General features: G+C 43.3%; 1 protein-coding gene across 2 annotated transcripts in view; it reads right to left on the reverse strand.

Moving 5' to 3' along the window:
- SYNRG (synergin gamma) overlaps positions 1–21,073 on the reverse strand; it is a 474,426-nt gene that overhangs the window by 411,002 nt on the left and 42,351 nt on the right. Inside the window, exons 2-3 of one of the 2 annotated variants that reach the window (XM_069756583.1) lie at positions 5,032–5,072; positions 491–615 (exon numbers count right to left, since the gene is read on the reverse strand). In XM_069756583.1, the coding sequence (XP_069612684.1) occupies positions 491–615; positions 5,032–5,072 (166 nt within the window). Of the gene's footprint in view, positions 1–490; positions 616–5,031; positions 5,073–21,073 lie in introns of those variants that run through there. The other variant, XM_069756584.1, reaches the window with a different exon arrangement.

Genomic DNA, 21,073 nt, shown 5'->3' on the forward strand with positions numbered 1-21,073 from the left:
CATTGGTATAAATAATAACAGCTCACCATTCTAAAAACAAGCACTGACTCAGTTCTATCAACTAAACAAAAAAAATCCTTTGAGTCTTCGAAAATGCAAAAATAATGTTTTAAAGCTCTTGGAAGAAGGCAAGTAAGGATAGAAAAATGTAAAGATCAAAAATTCCTTGATCATTATAAATTGAGGAAAAAGTTTAATACCATGGAAAATGGTATGCGTTTTCTCAAATATTGTAAGTATTGACAATTACATTGGCTTCATATGGTGATCACAATGTAATGCCGTTTCGCCAATTGTTAGCATGTGACGTTCAGTCAGCAAATAATATGGATAGAATTGTTAAAATAAGCAAAAATTTACAATATGAAGGTGACAAACAAGAGGACCCCAATGCAGGATACCTTTGACGAGCCAAATGTTAGAGCTGTCACACATCTATGCACTACCTAGACAAACAACAAGATTTCTACATGAAGAAAAACAAATTTACCTGCATAGCCATGGCCGCTTGGGAAATCTGAGGGCTGTATCCAACAGCCATCATGTTTTGCACATTTGGTTGCATTACTGGTACCATAGGAAAGCGAGTAGATTGCTGTTGCATTGGCATCAAACCTAGAGTAATGCAAAAAAATATTTATCATCAAAAGTGTAAAGGGCTAAATAAAAATTACTAACATTCCTCTGATGTAAACTAAAGGTTCATTCACACCTTGGTAAGTTATTACTTAGCCACAGTATAGGTGATAACTTGTGGGTGTAAGTGACCAACACCAATCCAAATAATGAGCCTCTAGTACAGTCAAGCCATTAATCCATTCATTGTCTATGGGACTGTCGCATACATCAGAGTACAATATACTGGCAGCATCTACGGATAATGAAAGACGCAGCAGCACACGTGTGGCCACTTCTCTATTCTGAAGGAGCATTGCGAGCTCTCGAGTTGGAGCTAGCCTCTACAATGAGCATTCTTTCTCATGGTTGACAATCTACACCCACACAACCATTAGGCCGGCGTCACACTAGCGAGTTTTACGGACGTATGAGCGCATTAAATACGTCCGTAAAACACGCATTACACACGGCCCAATTATTCTCTATGCCCCAGCTCCTATCTGCCGTATTTTACTGATCCGTATTATACGGCTTTCTACGGCCGTAGAAAATCGCAGCATGCTGCGTTTGTCACCGTATTGCGCAAAAAAATAAATAAATAAATAGCCAATGCAAGTCTATGGGGGCCCAAAAAATAAATATATATATATATATATATATATATATATTGAATTACCGGCTTTTAAGTTATCTCCTTCCTAAACCCGACATGATCTGAGACATGGTTTACATACAGTAAACCATGTCATATCCCCCTTTTTTTGCATATTCCACACTACTAATGTTAGTAGTGTGTATATGCAAAATTTGGCCATTCTAGCTATTAAATTAAAGGGTTAAATGGCGGAAAAAATTGGCGTGGGCTCCCGCGCAATTTTCTCCGCCAGAGTAGTAAAGCCAGTGACTGAGGGCAGATATTAATAGCCTGGAGAGGGTCCACGGTTATTGGCCCCCCCTGGCTAAAAACATCTGCCCCCAGCCACCCCCAGAAAAGGCACATCTGGAAGATGCGCCTATTCTGGCACTTGGCCACTCTCTTCCCATTCCCGTGTAGCGGTGGGATATGGGGTAATGAAGGGTTAATGCCACCTTGCTATTGTAAGGTGACATTAAGCCAGATTAATAATGGAGAGGCGTCAATTATGACACCTATCCATTATTAATCCAATTGTATGAAAGAGTTAAAAAAAAACACACACATTATTAAAAAGTATTTTAATGAAATAAACACACTGTTCGTTGTAATATTTTATTGTACGCTCAATCCACTGGCTGAAGACCCTCGCTCTGTAACAAAGAAAAAATAATAAACCAACAATATACATACCTTCCGAGGATCTGTAACGTCCCACGTTGTAAATCCATCTGAAGGGGTTAATTTTTTTTACAGCCAGGAGCTCTGCTATAATGCAGCTATGCTCCTGACTGTAAAACCCCAGCGAATGAATGGAAACTAGGTCAATGACCTGTAGTTACCTTCATTCGTGGTGAGGCGCCCTCTGCTGGATGTCCTTCAAGCGTGGGAAAAATTCAGAAAAGTTCCCAGGCTCGAGTTCATATGAGGACAACCAGCAGAGGTCTCATATCATGTCGGGTTTAGGAAGGAGATAGCAAATTGAATTACCGGCTTTTAAGCTATCTCGTGCTGGATGAAAAAAAAAAAAAATATATATATATATATATATATATATATATATATATATATATATATATATATATATATATATATATATATATATATATATATATATATATATATATATACATATATACACACACAGTGGGGCAAAAAAGTATTTAGTCAGTCAGCAATAGTGCAAGTTCCACCACTTAAAAAGATGAGAGGCATCTGTAATTTACATCATAGGTAGACCTCAACTATGGGAGACAAACTGAGAAAAAAAAATCCAGAAAATCACATTGTCTGTTTTTTTAACATTTTATTTGCATATTATGGTGGAAAATAAGTATTTGGTCAGAAACAAAATTTCATCTCAATACTTTGTAATATATCCTTTGTTGGCAATGACAGAGGTCAAACGTTTTCTGTAAGTCTTCACAAGGTTGCCACACACTGTTGTTGGTATGTTTGCCCATTCCTCCATGCAGATCTCCTCTAGAGCAGTGATGTTTTTGGCTTTTCGCTTGGCAACACGGACTTTCAACTCCCTCCAAAGGTTTTCTATAGGGTTGAGATCTGGAGACTGGCTAGGCCACTCCAGGACCTTGAAATGCTTCTTACGAAGCCACTCCTTCGTTGCCCTGGCGGTGTGCTTTGGATCATTGTCATGTTGAAAGACCCAGCCACGTTTCATCTTCAATGCCCTTGCTGATGGAAGGAGGTTTGCACTCAAAATCTCACGATACATGGCCCCATTCATTCTTTCATGTACCCGGATCAGTCATCCTGGCCCCTTTGCAGAGAAACAGCCTCAAAGCATGATGTTTCCACCACCATGCTTTACAGTAGGTATGGTGTTTGATGGATGCAACTCAGTATTCTTTTTCCTCCAAACACGACAAGTTGTGTTTCTACCAAACAGTTCCAGTTTGGTTTCATCAGACCATAGGACATTCTCCCAAAACTCCTCTGGATCATCCAAATGCTCTCTAGCAAACTTCAGAAGGGCCCGGACATGTACTGGCTTAAGCAGTGGGACACGTCTGGCACTGCAGGATCTGAGTCCATGGTGGCGTAGTGTGTTACTTATGGTAGGCCTTGTTACATTGGTCCCAGCTCTCTGCAGTTCATTCACTAGGTCCCCCCGCGTGGTTCTGGGATTTTTGCTCACCGTTCTTGTGATCATTCTGACCCCACGGGGTGGGATTTTGCGTGGAGCCCCAGATCGAGGGAGATTATCAGTGGTCTTGTATGTCTTCCATTTTCTAATTATTGCTCCCACTGTTGATTTCTTCACTCCAAGCTGGTTGGCTATTGCAGATTCAGTCTTCCCAGCCTGGTGCAGGGCTACAATTTTGTTTCTGGTGTCCTTTGACAGCTCTTTGGTCTTCACCATAGTGGAGTTTGGAGTCAGACTGTTTGAGGGTGTGCACAGGTGTCTTTTTATACTGATAACAAGTTTAAACAGGTGCCATTACTACAGCTAATGAGTGGAGGAAAGAGGAGACTCTTAAAGAAGAAGTTACAGGTCTGTGAGAGCCAGAAATCTTGATTGTTTGTTTCTGACCAAATACTTATTTTCCACCATAATATGCAAAAAAAATGATAAAAAAAACAGACAATGTGATTTTCTGGATTTTTTTTTCTCAGTTTGTCTCCCATAGTTGAGGTCTACCTATGATGTAAATTACAGACGCCTCTCATCTTTTTAAGTGGTGGAACTTGCACTATTGATGACTGACTAAATACTTTTTTGCCCCACTGTATGTATATATATATATATATATATATATATATATAGATATATATATATATACATATATATATATATATATATATATATATATATATATATACACACACACACACACACACACACACACACACACAGTATATATGTTTTTATTATTTTTTGAGCACATGGATCCCTTGTATATCCGTATGTCGGTTTTGCAAGCCTGCGAGAAAATCTCGCAGTACGGATGCCATACGGATTACATACGGAGGATGCCATGCGCAAAATACGCTGACACACCCTGCCTACGGAGAAGATACGGACCACTATTTTGGGGACTTTTCAGCGTATTACGGCCGTAAAATACGGACCGTATTGTCTTACACCGAGTGTGACGCCGGCCTTAGTGTTTTGATATTCTTTTTAGAGAGTCTTTTTGTTACTTAGATTTCAGCTTTGGAAGCATTTAGTTTGAGTGCAGACTTGAGCTGTTATTGAGTCTTCCTAGTGAAATGTACTCTGAGTGAGATTGTGGGGCCTGCAAGAATTGATCTAAAAGGAAAATAATAGAAAATGTTTGATGAAAATAACTTATGAAAAGTACATGCAACATAATTAAAAAATGGGTTAAAAAAGTGTACATATGCTTGGAACAATTGTTACGCTCGTGCATGTACAGTAAAGTTCATTTTCCATTTAATGAGCAGCTTGTTGCACAGGTAAGAATGTCCTGGATGGCCTATGATCGCAAGATTTAAGGGGTTTTCAAACTAAGTTTAGAAACTAATTCGTCCATATAAAATACCTCTTTTTACCATTTTTTCTGCATGGTACAGCGTAATCTGCAGCAATATTTCATTCAGCAAATAATAAGATATTTCAATGTAGCTAATCCTGAAGAAGGCCAAAAAGATACTTTTGGCTTCCAGTGAATGGGGCCAGTGACTATGCTTGGCATATGCATTGTATTTCGTTGCAAATGCATCACTTCTGCATCAGAATAATGAACTTCAAGGCACATATCTAGTAGTAAATATAGATCTCATCATTTACAAACCTTGAGACGGTCCAATTCCAGTAGCCAGTGGAAACACAAAGCTGTAAAAATAAAAGACACAGTAAACGAAAATCCAAGAATAGGAGAAAATGTAAATCCGCACCGCTGCTGGCAATTAACCCATTATTTCCATACTATCCATTTGGCTGTGTCAGCAATGCCTCAAATCTTATATGGGATCACTTCGGGTGCTACATCCATAGACAAAACAAAGTCCAAGGTAAAAAAAGAAAAAAAAAATGATGTGCACTCACCGGTCCCATAAATCAGTTTCCTTTATTTGGACATAAGGCGGTTACAGACGAGGAAAAACGTGCAGATAAAAGGACAGTCTTTTGTGGAACACACATTGCACAGTAATAAAGCAGTGCAAACATACTACTGAGCATCCAATTAAACATAATGCTTATTTGTATTATCTTTTGGGAGGCACAAAACAATCTATTACAGGATTGATTAGGGTGCATCATTAACTCCTTCCCCACCTGTGACGCAGCGTATGCATCATGAAAGTCGGTGCCAATCCGACCTGTGACGCAGCGTATGGGTCATGGCAGGATCGTGTTCCTTCGGGTTGGGTGAACGGGTTAACTGAAATTTCAACTGACCTGCAGGAATAGGGGGACTTGTACTTGAGCCCAGGGGGGTTGGCTTTGCCCCCCGTGGCTACGATCGCTGTGGTGACCTTTGTCACCACCCCCAGATCTGATTGGAGCTAGCGTCCATGTGATGCTATCCCTCCAATTAGATGTAGAGGGGCGAAGTGAAACATGGCTGCCCTCACTCTGCAGCCTGATCCCTTCCTTGGGAGCTGCAGAGCAATGTCCCTTCTGCTGCCCTGCCGCCTGCCATCCGGTACTCCCCTCTGCTGCCCTCCGCCGTCCGATTCCACCCCCAACCTCCGCTCCCTCCCCCTGCCCCTGTGATCCCTCCCTGCAGCTCCATCTCAATCTTCATGCTGCATCTCCTCAGCCCCCTCTTGCTCCCACCGCAGATCTCCCCCCTGCCACTGCAGTTTTCCCATTAGGGTTAGAGTTGGGGCTAAAGTTAGCGTTGGGATTAGGGGTGTGTTGGGGTTAAGTTTGGAGTTAGAATTGGGGGGGGTGGGGGAGTTCCACTGTTTAAGCACTGCAGGGGCTCTGCAGACGTGACATGGCGTCCGCAGACCATTCCTTCAAAGTCTGTATTTCAATACGTCACTACTTCCATTCCGAGCCCCGACGTGTGCCCAAACAGTGGTTCTTCCCCCCCCCCCCCTCCCCCCCATATTTGGGGTATCGGCGTACTCTGGACAAAATGGACAGCAACTTTTAGGGTCCAATTTCTCCTGTTACCCTTTATTTTCACAGCTCTGCGTTATAAACTTTTGTGAAGCACCTGGGGGTTCAAAGTGCTCCACACACATCTAGATTAGTTGCTTGGGAGGTCTAGTTTCCAATATGGGGTCACTTGTGGGGAAGCTCCAATGTTTAGGCACACAGGGGCTCTCCAAACACGACATGGTGTTTGCTAATGATTGGAGCTAATTTTATATTCAAAAAGTCAAATGGCGCTCCTTCCGTTCCGAGCCTTGCCATGCGCAGTGGTTTACCCCCACACATGAGGTATCCATGTACTCAGGAGAAATTTCCCAACAAATTTTAGAATCCATTTTATCCTGTTGCCCATGTGAAAATGGAACAATTGGGACTAAAAGATCATTTTTGTGACTAAAAAGTTAAAAGTTCATTTTTTCCATCCATGTTGCTTCTGCTGTTGTGAAACAACTGAAGGGTTAATAAACTTCTTGAATGTGGTTTTGATCAGCTTGAGGGGTGCAGTTTCTAGAATGGTGTCACTTTTGGGTATTTTCAGCCATATAGATTCCTCAAACTGACTTCAAAATTTACAAAACCATTTTTTTTCTTTTTTAGGGACCAACTCACATTTGTTGTAAAAAGGAAAAATCGCTGGTCAACTTTTAACCCTTACAACTTAGTCCATGCCTAACCCTAGTCCATGCCCTCATCATCTCTCGCCTTGACTACTGCAACCTCCTGCTCTGTGGCCTCCCCTCTAACACTCTCACACCCCTCCAATCTATTCTAAACTCTGCTGCCCGACTAATCCACCTGTCCCCCCGCTATTCCCCGGCCTCCCCCCTCTGTCAATCCTTTCACTGGCTCCCCATTGCCCAGAGACTCCAGTACAAAACCCTAACCATGACTTACAAAGCCATCCACAACCTGTCTCCTCCATACATCTGTGACCTGTCTCCCGGTACTTACCTACACGCAACCTCCGATCCCCACAAGACCTCCTTATCTACTCCCCTCTCATCTCCTCTTCCCACAATCGTGTACAAGATTTCTCTGGAACAGTCTACCACAACACATCAGACTCTCGCCTACCATCGAAACTTTCAAGAACCTGAAGACCCACCTCTTCCGACAAGCCTATAACCTGCAGTAACCACCGATCGACAAAACCGCTGCATGACCAGCTCTATCCTCACTTACTGTATGCTCACCCATCCCTTGTAGATTGTGAGCCCTCGCGGGCAGGGTCCTCTCTCCTCCTGTACCAGTTATGACTTGTATTGTTTAAGATTATTGTACTTGTTTTTATTATGTATACCCCTCCTCACATGTAAAGCGCCATGGAATAAATGGCGCTATAACAATAAATAATAATATTATTATTATTATTATTATTAACAACTTCCTAACCCCAAAAAATTTTGGTTCCAAATTTGTGCTGATGTAAAGTAGACATGTGTGTAATGTTATTTATTAACTATTTTGTGTCACATAACTCTTTGGTTTAACAGAATAAAAATTCTAAATTTGAAAATTGCGAAATTTTCAGTATTTTCTACAAATTTCCAATTTTTTCATAAAAGAAACAAAAATTATTGACCTAAATTTACCACTAACATGAAGCCAAATAGGTCCCGAAAAAATTTCAGAATCGCTAGGATCCGTTGCGTTCCTGAGTCATTACCAGAATTGCAAAAAATGGCCAGGTCATTAAAGTCAAAATAGGCTGGGTCATGAAGGGACTAAAGGGACCCTGTCAGCAAGATTATGCACAATAACCTACAGACAGTGTCAGGTCTGCATCGTTATACTGATTAAAAGGATACCTTGGTTGATGAAATCGGTCTTGTGGTTGTTTAATTAATCTGGATTTGTACACACGTGGTCAAAATTGTTGTTACCCCTCGTTTAAATGACAGGAAAACAAACATTGGTCACAAATAACTTGAATCTGACAAAAGTAACAAAAAATTTAAAATCTATGAAAATGAACAAATGAAAGTCAGACATTGCTTTTCAACCATGCTTCCACAGTATTAATTAAAACAATTAAAACTCGTGAAATAGGCCTTGACAGAAATGATCGTACCCTTAACTTAATATTTTGTAGCACAACCTTTTGAAGCAATCATTGCAATCAAACGATTCCTGTAACTGTCTATGAGACTTCTGCACCTCTCGACAAGTATTTTGACACACTCCTCAAGAGCAAACTGCTCCAGTTGTCTTGTTTAAAGGTTGCCTTTTCCAGCTCTTCCAAAGATGCTCAATAGGATTTAAGTCAGGACTCATGGAAGGCCACTTCAGAATAGTCCAATGTTTTCCTCTTAGCCATTCTTGGTTGTTTTTATCTGTGTGTTTTGGGTCATTATCCTGTTGCAAGACCCATTAGCTGCGACAGACCAAGCTTTCTTACACTGGGCAGCACATTTCTCTCTAGAATCCCTTGATATTCTTGAGATTTCATTGTACCCTGCACAGATTCAAGACACCCTGTGCCAGATGCAGCAAAGCAGCCCCAGAACATAAAAGAGCCTCCTCTAGGTTTCACAGTAGGGACCGTGTTCTTTTCTTGATATGCTTCATTTTTCCATTTTTAACATAGAGCTGATGTGTCTTGCTAAAAAGTTCAATTTTGTCTCATCTGTCAATATGACATTCTCCCAGCAGTTTTGTGGCTTGTGAACATGAAGTTTGGCAAATTCCAGTCTGGCTTTTTTATGATTTATTTTCAACAATGGTGTCCTCCGTGGCCATCTCCCATGAAGTCCACTTTGGCTCATACAACGATGGATGATGCAATCTGACACTGATGTTCCTTGAGCTTGAAGTTCACCTTTAATCTGTTTAGAAGTTTTTCTGGGCTCTTTTGTTACCATTCGTATTATTTTATCTCTTTGATTTGTCATAATAATAATAATAATAATAATAATCTTTATATAGCATCGACATATTCCGCAGCGCTTTACAGTTTAAGTTTCAAACACAACAGTCATAAGTTAACAATACAATAATTAAAGAAAAATAAGACAACCCTGCTCATGAGAGCTTACAATCTACAAGAGGTGGGGGAAATACAAAGTACAGGTGTGTATTTACAATGATGTATTTACAATGACGGTCCAGCCATCTTCAGGGGGTGGGAGATAGATTTAAGTAGTGAATGGGCTACACACACATAAAATGACTAATTAGGGAACATGATAGGCCGCTCTGATCAAATGTGTTTTGAGGGAGCGCCTAAAACTATGCAAATTGCGGTCCTAATAAGTTGGGGTGAAGCATTCCAGAGGATTGGCGCAGCACGGGAGAAGTCTTGGAGTCGGGAGTGGGAGGTATGGATTAGTGCAGAGGTTAGTTGAAAGTCAGGAGATGTAAGGGGGTGTCGCACTGTGGAGAGCTTTGTGGGTGAGAACAAGTACTTTGAATTGTATCCTGTAATGAATGGGCAGCCAGTGTAACGACTGGCGAAGAGCGGACGAGTCCGAATACCGATTAGCTAGATGGACAACCCTGGCTGCTGCATTAACCCCTTTCTGACCTTGGACAGGTTAGCATGCCCGAGGTGAGATCCCCTGCTTTGATGCGGGCTCCGGCGGTGAGCCCGCATCAAAGCCGGGACATGACAGCTGTTTTAAACAGCCGACATGTGCCCGCAATAGTGGAGGGTGGAATCGCGATTCACCCGCCGCTATTAACTAGTTAAATGTCGCTGTCAAAAGCTGACAGCGGCATTTAAACTACCGTTTCCAGCCTTCGGGCTGGAAATGTGCTCATCGCTGAACGCGTCACATGATCGGGGGTCAGCGATGCGTCGGCATAACAACCAGAGGTCTCCTTGAGACCTCTATGGCTGTTGATGCCGGATTGCTATGAGCGCCACCCTGTGGTCGGCGCTCATAGCAATGCAGGAATTCAGCTACATAGGAGCGATCTGAGCTTATCTCCTATGTAGCTGAGCCGATCGAATTGTACCCCTTTCGCCCCATTCAAAATAAAACAATAAAAAAATGAAATCTACACATATTTGGTATCGCCGCGTTCAGAATCGCCTGATCAATAAAAAGGATTAACCTGATCGCTAAACTGCATAGCGAGAAAAAAAAATTCAAAACGCCAGAATTACGTTTTTTTGGTCACCGCGACATTGCTTTAAAATCCAATAACGAGTGATCAAAAGAACTTATCTGCACCAAAATGCTAGAATTCAAAACGTCAGCTTGGCCTGCAAAAGCTCTCACCCGACCCCAGATGACGAACAATGGAGACGCTACGGGTATTGGAAAATTGGCGCAATTTTAATTTTTTTTAGCAAAGTTTGGAATTTTTTTTTCACCACTTACATAAAAAAAATAACCTAGACATGTTTGGTGTCTATGAACTTGTACTGACCTGGAGAATCATAATGGCAGGTCAGGTTTAGCATTTAGTGAACCTAGCAAAAAAGCCCCCCAAAAAAACAAGTGTGGGATTACACTTTTTTTTGCAATTTCACCACACTTGGGATTTTTTTTCTGTTTTCTAGTACATGACATGCTAAAACCAATGATGTCGTTCAAACGTACAAGTTCGTCCTGCAAAAAAAAAAGCCCTCACATGGCCATATTGACAAAAAAATAAAAAAAAAGTTATGGCTCTGGGAAGGAGGGTAGCGAAAAAAGAAAACAAAAATACCCAGGGTCATGAAGTGGTTAAGGATCGACTGGAGAGGGGAAAGAGGAGTGAGGGGGAGGCCAATTGATAAAGAGCCACAGTAATCCAGGCGGGAGTGGATCAAGGCGACAATGAGGGTTTTTGTTGTTTTCATGGTGAGAAAAGGGCGGATCCTAGAGATGTTCTTTAGGTGTAAGCGGCACAAGCGGGCAAGAGATTGTATATGGGATGTGAAGGAGAGATCAGAGTCAAGCATAACACCCAGACAGCGTGCCTGCTGCCGGGGTGTTATTATGGTGCCACCCACGGAGAGGGAAGTGTCAGATTAAGGCTATGTGCACACGTTCAGGAATTCATGCAGAAAATTCCTGTAAAAATCCGGACATTTCTGGCAGATTTCCGCATGAAATCCGCATGCGTTTTTTTTGCGCGTTTTTGCACGTTTTTTTCCGGACATTTCCCAATGCATTAGACAGTGGGAAAACCGCAAAAAAAAAACGCAAAATTAATGAGCAGGTTCATTATTTTTCCGCAATGCAATTTTTCATGCGGAAAAACGCACATCATGTGCACAGAAATTGCGGATTTCATTAAAAATGATAGGATGCTTAATGTATGCAGATTATTTGCGGTTATATAGCGTTTTTATAGTGCAAAAAATAGAAAACCGCAAATAATCTGCAACGTGTGCACATAGCCTTAAGGAGGTTAGTAGATGGCGGAAGCAGAAGTAGTTCAGTTTTGGACAGGTTGAGTTTCAGATAGAGAGCGGACATAATGTTGGAGACTGCGGATAGTCACTGGCGTTTTGTAGAACAGCGGGGGTAAGGTCAGGGGATGATGTGTATAGTTGTGTGTCATCAGCATAAAGATGGTACTGAAAGCCAAATCTGCTGATGGTCTGTTCAATTTGGGCCGTGTAGAGAGAGAAGAGAAGGGGGCCAAGGACTGAGCCCTGAGTTACTCTGACAGTGGGAGGAAGAGGAGATGAAGTGGAGCCAGCGAACAGAACACTGAAGGAGCGGTCAAGAAAGATAGGAAGAGAACCAGGAGAGAGCAGTGTCCTTAATGTCTAGTGACTGGAGCCTAGAGACTAGGAGAGGGTGGTCAATAGTGTCGAAAGCTGCAGAAAGGTAGAGAAGAATGAGCAGAGAGTGGTCACCGTTATATTTTGATGTCAGAAGGTCGTTGGTCACCTTGATGAGTGCAGTTTCTGTCGAATGTAGGGGGTGGAAACCGGACTGTCAAGAGTCTAGGAGGGAATGAGTGGAGAGGTAACTGGCAAGGCGCTCCAAGAGTTTAGAGTTGAAAGGGAGATTGGAGACTGGTCTGTAGTTATTTGTCCAGGATGGGTTTCCTTAGTAATGGAGTAATGGTAGAGTGTTTGAAGGAGTTGAAAATGCCAGAGGAGAGGGAGATTAAAGATTGTAGTTAGGCGAGTTGTGGCGACTGGAGAGAGAGACTGGAGGAGATGTGAGGGAATGGGGTCGGTGGTGCATGTAGTCGGACGAGAAGAGGAGAGGAGCCTGGAGACTTCTTCTGTGATGGGATCGAATGTGGAGAGTGAGCCAAGGGAACTGCAGGGATGGGAGTCACTGCACTTGGTGGCTGGGTGCGGATTTCCTGACGGATATTATCTATTTTCTCCATAAAGTGGGAGGCCAGGTCATCAGCACAAATGTCTGTGAGGAGGGAGTAAAAGGTGTCAAAGTTTCTTGGGGTTGTTGGATAGTGAGGAGATCAGAGTGGTGACGTAGGTCTGTTTGGCGAGGTGAAGGGCAGATTTATAGGTTCTTGGCATAAATTTGAAGTGTATGAAGTCTTCTGGTGTGCGAGTTTTCCTCCAAAAGCATGCAGCACACCTATAGCATCTCTGGAAAAATCGGGTTTGCGATGTGAGCCAGGGCTGTTTTACTCTGTGTTTGGAGGTTCTGAGGGTGAGGGGAGCTACTTGGTCAAGGGTGCTTCTAAGGGCTTGTTTCCACATGTGAGAAACACGTCCGTGTCTTGCATGTGGAAACGAAGTTCTGGCGCCGGCACTCCGGAGTGGAGCGTGCGGCTGCATGTGTTGCTATGCGGCCGCACGCTCTGCTCCGGAGTGCCGGCGCCAGAACTTTGTTTCCACATGCGAGACACGGACGTGTTTCTCGCATGTGGAAACAAGCCCTAAGAGTGTCAGTGATGTACAGCCAGATCAGGACAGGAAAAAGAGGAGATTGGGGACATTGATGAGTGTAGGGAGTCTGAAAGTGTATGAGGGTTAATAGCATGTAGATTTCAGAATGTGTGATAGGTAGGAGTGTGCTGGAGTGGGCCGGGAATTGTGAGTGTGAGAGAATGTTTTAGGGTATGTGCCCACGTTCAGGATTGCATCAGGATTTGACGCAGGTAAAACCTGCACCTGAGGTCACTGGCAGGTCACCTGCGTTTTTCATGCGGATTTGTGTGTGTTTTTGTAAGCTCAATACAGATATACCAAAAAAATAAATAAATAAATAAATAAAGGGTGGAGGTTTTGTCCAACCTTTTCATTTACATACTCAATTGAAGAATAATATTTACACACGGACAGACAGATGATAGATAACAGATAGATCGATAGATAATAGATGATAGATAGATGATAGATATGGGATAGATATATTTATAGATAGATAATAGATACGATAGATCTATCGATAGATATATCTATAGATAGCTAGATATATATATATCAATAGAGATAATAGATGATAGATAGATAATACCAAGCCCGATGTTTACTATATCTATGTATCTATAGATATATATATCTATAAATAGGTCTATAGATAGCATCTATCTATACAGTCATCTAAGGGGTACTGCCGTCTGTTTGTCTGTCTTTCTGTCTGTAACGGAAATCCTGAGTCGCTGATTGGTCGTGTTCGGCAGTCCGGCCGCGAATTGGCACCTCCCACTCCCCATCCCAGACCAACTTTTTTACTACTTTGTTGGCTATGCAGCATCAATAGTAAAAAGATATAATGGTAAAAGTAATTTAAAAAAAAATCATGCTATTCTGACCTTCCGTTGCCTCCGCGGCTTTCCCGCTCTTCCCGATGCTCTCGGCAGCTTTAGTTCCCAGAGATGCATTGCGAAATTACACAGATGACTTAAGGTACCTTCACACATAACGATATCGTTAACGATATCGTTGCTTTTTGTGACGTAGCAACGATATCGTTAAGGAAATCGTTATGTGTGACAGCGACCAACGATCAGGCCCCTGCTGGGAGATCGTTGGTCGCTGAACAAAGTCCAGAACTTTATTTCGTCGCTGGATCTCCCGTGGACATCGCTGGATCGGCGTGTGTGACACCGATCCAGCGATGTCTTCACTGGTAACCAGGGTAAACATCGGGTAACTAAGCGCAGGGCCGCGCTTAGTAACCCGATGTTTACCCTGGTTACCAGCGTAAAAGTAAAAAAAAAACAAAAAAAACACTACATACTTACCTACCGCTGTCTGTCCCCGGCGCTGTGCTCTGCACTCCTCCTGTACTGGCTGTGAGCGTCGGTCAGCCGGAAAGCAGAGCGGTGACGTCACCGCTCTGCTTTCCGGCCGCTGTGCTCACAGCCAGTACAGGAGGAGTGCAGAGAAGCAGAGCGCCGGGGACAGACAGCGGTAGGTAAGTATGTAGTGTTTGTTTTTTTTTACTTTTACGCTGGTAACCAGGGTAAACATCGGGTTACTAAGCGCGGCCCTGCGCTTAGTAACCCGATGTTTACCCTGGTTACCGGCATCGTTGGTCGCTGGAGAGCTGTCTGTGTGACAGCTCTCCAGCGACCAAACAGCGACACTGCAGCGATCCGGATCGTTGTCGGTATCGCTGCAGCGTCGCTTAATGTGAAGGGGCCTTTAGCGGTCTCTGGCAAAGACCACTACGTCATCTGGGTAATTTCGCAATGCATCTCTGGGAACAGAAGCTGCCGGCCGCATCGCGAGGAGCGAGACAGCTTCGGTGGACAACGGAGAGTATATAACTATTTTTTAATTTTCATTCTTTTTGTTGGCTGTGTTATATACTACGTGGGCTGTTATATACTACATCGCTGTGCTATATACTACGTGGCTGTGCTATATACTACATCGCTGTGCTATATTCTATGTGGCTGTGCTATATATTACGTGGCTGCTATATACTACGTGGGCTGCGCTACATACTACGTGGGCTGCGCTACATACTACGTGGGCTGCGCTACATACTACGTGGGCTGCGCTACATACTACGTGGGCTGCGCTACATACTACGTGGGCTGCGCTACATACTACGTGGGCTGCGCTACATACTACGTGGGCTGCGCTACATACTACGTGGGCTGCGCTACATACTACGTGGGCTGCGCTACATACTACGTGGGCTGCGCTACATACTACGTGGGCTGCGCTACATACTACGTGGGCTGCGCTACATACTACGTGGGCTGCGCTATCTACTGTGTTGGCTGTGCTATATACTACGTGGCTGTGCTATCTACTGTGTTGGCTGTGCTATATACACTACGTGGCTGTGCCATCTACTGTGTTGGCTGTCCTATATACTACGTGGCTGTCCTATATACTACGCAATCTGCGATATTGGCGCGGAATTTAACCCCCACTCACAGCGCTACATACATACATACATACATATTCTAGAATACCCAATGCGTTAAAAATCGGGCCACCATCTAGTAGATATGTAATAGCAAGGCCGATGTTTATGAATGAACGCTTAATTTAAAAAAAAAAAAAAAAAAAAAAATATGGGGGAAAAAAACGGTGTGGGCTCCGGCGCAATTTTCTGCGCCAGAGGGGGAAAGCCGATGGCCAATATTTGCAGCCTGGAAGGGGGTAATACCCATGGCCCCTCTCTAGGCTGTGAATATCAGCCCGCAGCTGTCTGCGTAACCTTTACTGGCTATAAAGATAGGGGGACACCCCCCCCCCCCCCCCCAAAAAAAAAAAAAATAGATGTCGGGTCCCCCTATATTTTATAGCCAGAAAAGGTGGGCTGATATTCATACCCTAGAGAGGGGCCATGGATATTGCCCCCCCCAGCTACAAATACCAGCCCCCAGCTGCTCCAGAAATGGCGCATTTAGCCCATCTCTTCCCACTCCCGTGTAGCGGTGGGATATGGGGTAATTGGGGGTTAATGTCACCTTGCTATTGTAAGGCGACATTAAGCCGGGTTAATAGTGGAGAGGCGCCTATCCATTATTAATCCTAGAGTAGTGAAAAAGTTAAAAAACAAAATAAAGACAGCCAGAAAAAAGTATTTTATTATTCTTAATTTAACCATACTTGCCAAACTCGATCACCTGCAAAAAATTAAAAATAATAAACCGTATACTACCTGTCCGCCGTAGTTCAATTAATAACGAGTGTCCCACGACGATCTCCCCTATAGAACTGTGACATCGGGTGATGTCACTGCTCTATAGCAGAGGTCCCCAACTCCAGTCCTCAAGGCCCACCAACAGGTCATGTTTTCAGGATTTCCTTTGCATTGCACAGGTGATGTAATTACCTGGGCAAGACTAAGGAAATCCTGAAAACATGACCTGTTGGTGGGCCTTGAGGACTGGAGTTGGGGACCTCTGCTCTATAGGACCTTCAGTGACACACTGACAGGAGACAATGGCTCCTGCAGTGTATCACTGAGGTTACCTCAGTTCAGGGTCTCACTTTATGGCATTGCTGCGTGGGAACTCACACAGCAGTGCCACAAGTGAGACTAGGGACAATTTTTTTTTTACACTGGCGGAGGAATACAGTGTGGAAGGATACCTTCCTTCATTGTATTCCTGGAGCTCCTGGAGAGCGGTCGCATCAGCTGATGCTCTCCACGGGAGATCATAGGGGGAGTAATGGTGTGCACTCAGGTCAAGAACAGGGAGGTGCTGGTAGAACAGACCATGTGGTCCCAATAATCATGTACTGGAAATCACCGCACACACAGAATCGGTATGATGCACAAATGTTACACAAGTTTATCGTGTTCACAGTCAATGTTGCCACAAAAGAAAACGTGCTGATTAGATAGGGTTTCTATCAGCACGTTTTCTTTTGTGGCAACATTGACTGTGAACACAAACTTGTGTAACATTTTTCATCATACTCCTTCTGAGTGTGCAGTGATTTCCAGTACATGTTCCACGGGAGATCGTCGTGGGACACTCGTTTTAATTGGATTTCTGCGGATCAGGGAGTATATTGTTTGTTTATTATTTTAATATTTTTTTACAGGTGACACTGGCTTTGGGGATCAAAGTGACAAGTGATGGCGAGTTCTGAAAAGACGCGCTGCATGTCCGTTTACGCGGGTTTGCCGCCTGCGTGTTTTACTGCATAGTGGAGACGGGATTTCACGAAATCCCCTCCACTATGCTGTAACATCTGGATGCTGCGTGTTTGACGCTGCGGCTCTACGCAGCGTCAAATACGCAGCGTTTCCTGAACGTGGAAACATACCCTTAGGGTTGGTAGTTCTGAGGACATGAAGTGCGGCAGCCAGGCAGAGAAATCCAGGAGGTGTGTGGGTGAGCCTGGGGGCGGTATATGACCGCTGCTCTGAGGGAGTGGGGACGAAAGAGCCTGATGGTGTGGACCTGTCACCATGGGAAATGGCAGCAGAAGAGTTTCAGAATCCTGAATCCAGGTTTCCGTGAGGGCCAACAGATTAAGAGTTTTTCAGAAAGTAAATTGTGTAGGAAAGGAAGCTTGTTACATACAGACCGTGGATTCCGAAGGGCACAATTAAAAGGAGATGAAGGAGTGCAACTAATATTAGTAAGATTAGTAAGGTTTCGATGTGAGGTAAGGTAGGGGTTGAGGTTGGGGGAATGGTGGACCAGGGTTGGGGGAGATGTCCCCTGAAATCAGAAGGAGTAGGAGGATAAAGAGCAAGAAGTTTTTGGAATCGCGTGAAGTTTTTTTGTGCAGTGTGTTTTGGGCAAGATGGGCTGAGGTTTTTCAGGAAGGCGAGAAGTGCTTGGAAGCTGTACATGGGAGAGGGAAGGAGAGAGGAGCTGATGTATATGAGTTGTGATGGAGGGGGGATGATGCGGCGAATGTGGATGGCAAGGGAACATAGGAGGATAGGAATAAAGTACATGGATAGAAGAGAAAGCAGAGTGTGGGTTACCTGACTCCTGCCATGGAATAACTGCTTTATCTCGATGCTTATCTTCAGGATGCTTTGCTTCGGGGATGCTCGCATGCACCCCTAAGGATGTTTCTAAATTTACAGACCACAATCCAGGCTCAGGGGAGATGGATTGTGGGAACTGGTTGGGGATAATTTGTCAGCTGGGGCCAGCACACCAGGGGGTGGTTAGATGATCAAAGACTTTGATCCTGGCTACATCTATTTGCTATAGCACCTTCCACCAGATAACATTTACCCTGATCCCAGTCATAGATATGCAACAGTGAGTATTAAGTACAATGCACCAAATGAATTATACAAATGAATTAGCAGGCAGATTAAAGCATGTTTCTAGATGGTAAAGCGGCAGATGACAGACAGCAATCAGAGGTGGTAAGATGTACCATTAGAATATATTGCAGGAGATGAGACAGCAAGCAGATGGAATTTGTACCTGTGCGAAGAGAGAAAATGGATGTTCTTTGCCATGGAATAACTGCTTCATCTCGATGCTCATCTTCGGGATGCATTGCTTCAGGGATGCTCGCGTGCACCCCCACATGCATGCACCCCTAAGGAAGTTTCTAAATTTTCCTCCTGCGGCCACGGTCAGGAGGTTGTCTACAGTCCCATGGATCTTAAATTTCTGAATAACATGTGCAACTGTAGTCACAGAAACATCAAGCTGCTTGAAGACGGTCATAACTTTTACATGTTTAACGATAATTTTCTTTCTAATCTCGAGAGAACTCTTTCCTTCGCTTCCTCTGGTCCATGTGTGATACACACCATGTCACCAAACAGCATAGTGAGCATCTGTAGCCCTATATACAGGCCCACTCACTGATTCCAAGATTGTAGACACCTGTGATGCTAGTTAGTGGACACACCTTGATTTAACCCCTTCATGACCCAGCCTATTTTGACCTTAAAGACCTGGCCGTTTTTTGTAATTCTGACCAGTGTCCCTTTATGAGGTAATAACTCAGGAATGCTTCAACGAATCCTAGCGGTTCTGACACTGTTTTTTCGTGACATATTGGGTTTATTTGTGAAAAAAATGGAAATCTGGCTAAAATTTTGAAAATTTAGCAATTTTCAAATTTTGAATTTTTATTCTGTTAAACGAGAGAGTTATGTGACACAAAATAGTTAATAAATAACATTACCCACATGTCTACTTTACATCAGCACAATTTTGGAACCAAAATTCTTTTTTGCTAGGAAGTTATAAGGGTTAAAATTTGACCAGCGATTTCTCATTTTTACAGCAAAATCTACAAAACAAAAATTTTTTTTTTGGGGACCACCTCACATTTGAAGTCAGTTTGAGGGGTCTATATGGCTGAAAATACCCAAAAGTGACACCATTCTAAATGCACCCCTCAAGCTGATCAAAACCACATTCAAGAAGTTTATTAACCCTTCAGGTGCTTCACAGCAGCAGAAGCAACATGGAAGGAAAAAATGAACATTTAACTTTTTAGCCACAAAAATGATGTTTTAGCAACAATTTTTTTTATTTTCCCAAGGGTAAAAAGAGAAACTGGACACCAAAAGTTATTGTAAAATTTGTCCTGAGTACACCGATACCCCATATGTGGGGGGGAACCACTGTTTGGGCGCACGACAGGGCTCGGAAGGGAAGGAGCGCCATTTGACTTTTTCAATTAAAAATTGGCTTTAATCTTTAGCGGACACCATGTCGCGTTTGGAGAGCCCCTGTGTGCCTAAACATTGGAGCTCCCCCACAAGTGACCCCATTTTGGAAACTAGACCCCCCAAGGAGCGTATCTAGATGCATAGTGAGCACTTTAAACCCTCAGGTGCTTCACAAATTGATCCATAAAAATGAAAAAGTACTTCTTTTTTTTTCACAAAAAAATTCTTTTAGCCTCAATTTTTTCATTTTCACATGGGCAACAGGATACAATGGATCCTAAAATGTGTTGGGCAATTTCTTCTGAGTACACCGATACCTCACATGTGGGGGTAAACCACTGTTTGGGCACACGGTAGGGCTCAGAAGGGAAGGAGCGCCATTTGACTTTTTGAATGAAAAATTAGCTCCAATCGTTTGCTGACACCATGTCGCGTTTGGAGAGCCCCTGTGAGCCTAAACATTGAAGCTTCCCCACATGTGACCCCATTTTGGAAACTAGACCTCCCAAGGAACTAATCTAGATGTGTGGTGACCATTTTAAACCCTCAAGTGCTTCACAGAAGTTTATAAATGCATGAAAATAAAAAATCATTTTTCTTTCCTCAAAAATTATTTTTTAGCCCACAATTTTTTATTTTCACAAGAGTAACAGGAGAAATTGGACCCCAAAAGTTGTTGTCCAGTTTGTCCTGAGTACGCTGATACCCCATATGTTGGGGGGAACCACTGTTTGGGCACACGTCGGGGCTTGGAAGGGAAGTAGGGACTTTTGAAATGCAGACTTTGATGGAATGGTCTGCGGGCGTCACGTTGCGTTTGCAGAGCCCCTGATGTGCCTAAACAGTAGAAACCCCCCACAAGTGACCCCTCTTTGGAAACTAGACCCCCCAAGGAACTTATCTAGATATGTGGTGAGCACTTTGAACCCCCAAGTGCTTCACAGAAGTTTACAACGCACAGCCATGAAAATAAAAAAATCATGTTTCTTTCCTCAAAAGTTATGTTTTAGCAAGCAATTTTTTATTTTCACAAGGGTAACAGGAGAAATTGGACCCCAATAATTGTTGCCCAGTTTGTCCCGAGTCTGCTGGTACCCCATATGTGGAGGTAAACCACTGTTTGGGTGCACGTCGGGGCTCGGAAGGGAGGGAGCACCATTTGACTTTTTGAATGCAAGATTGACTGGAATCAATGGTGGCGCCATGTTGCGTCTGGAGACCCCTGATGTGCCTAAACAGTGGAAACCCCTCAATTCTAACTCCAACACTAACCCC

Source organism: Ranitomeya imitator, chromosome 3 (genome assembly GCF_032444005.1).
Source record: "Ranitomeya imitator isolate aRanImi1 chromosome 3, aRanImi1.pri, whole genome shotgun sequence".
In the NCBI taxonomy this organism is placed as follows: Eukaryota; Metazoa; Chordata; class Amphibia; order Anura; family Dendrobatidae; genus Ranitomeya; species Ranitomeya imitator.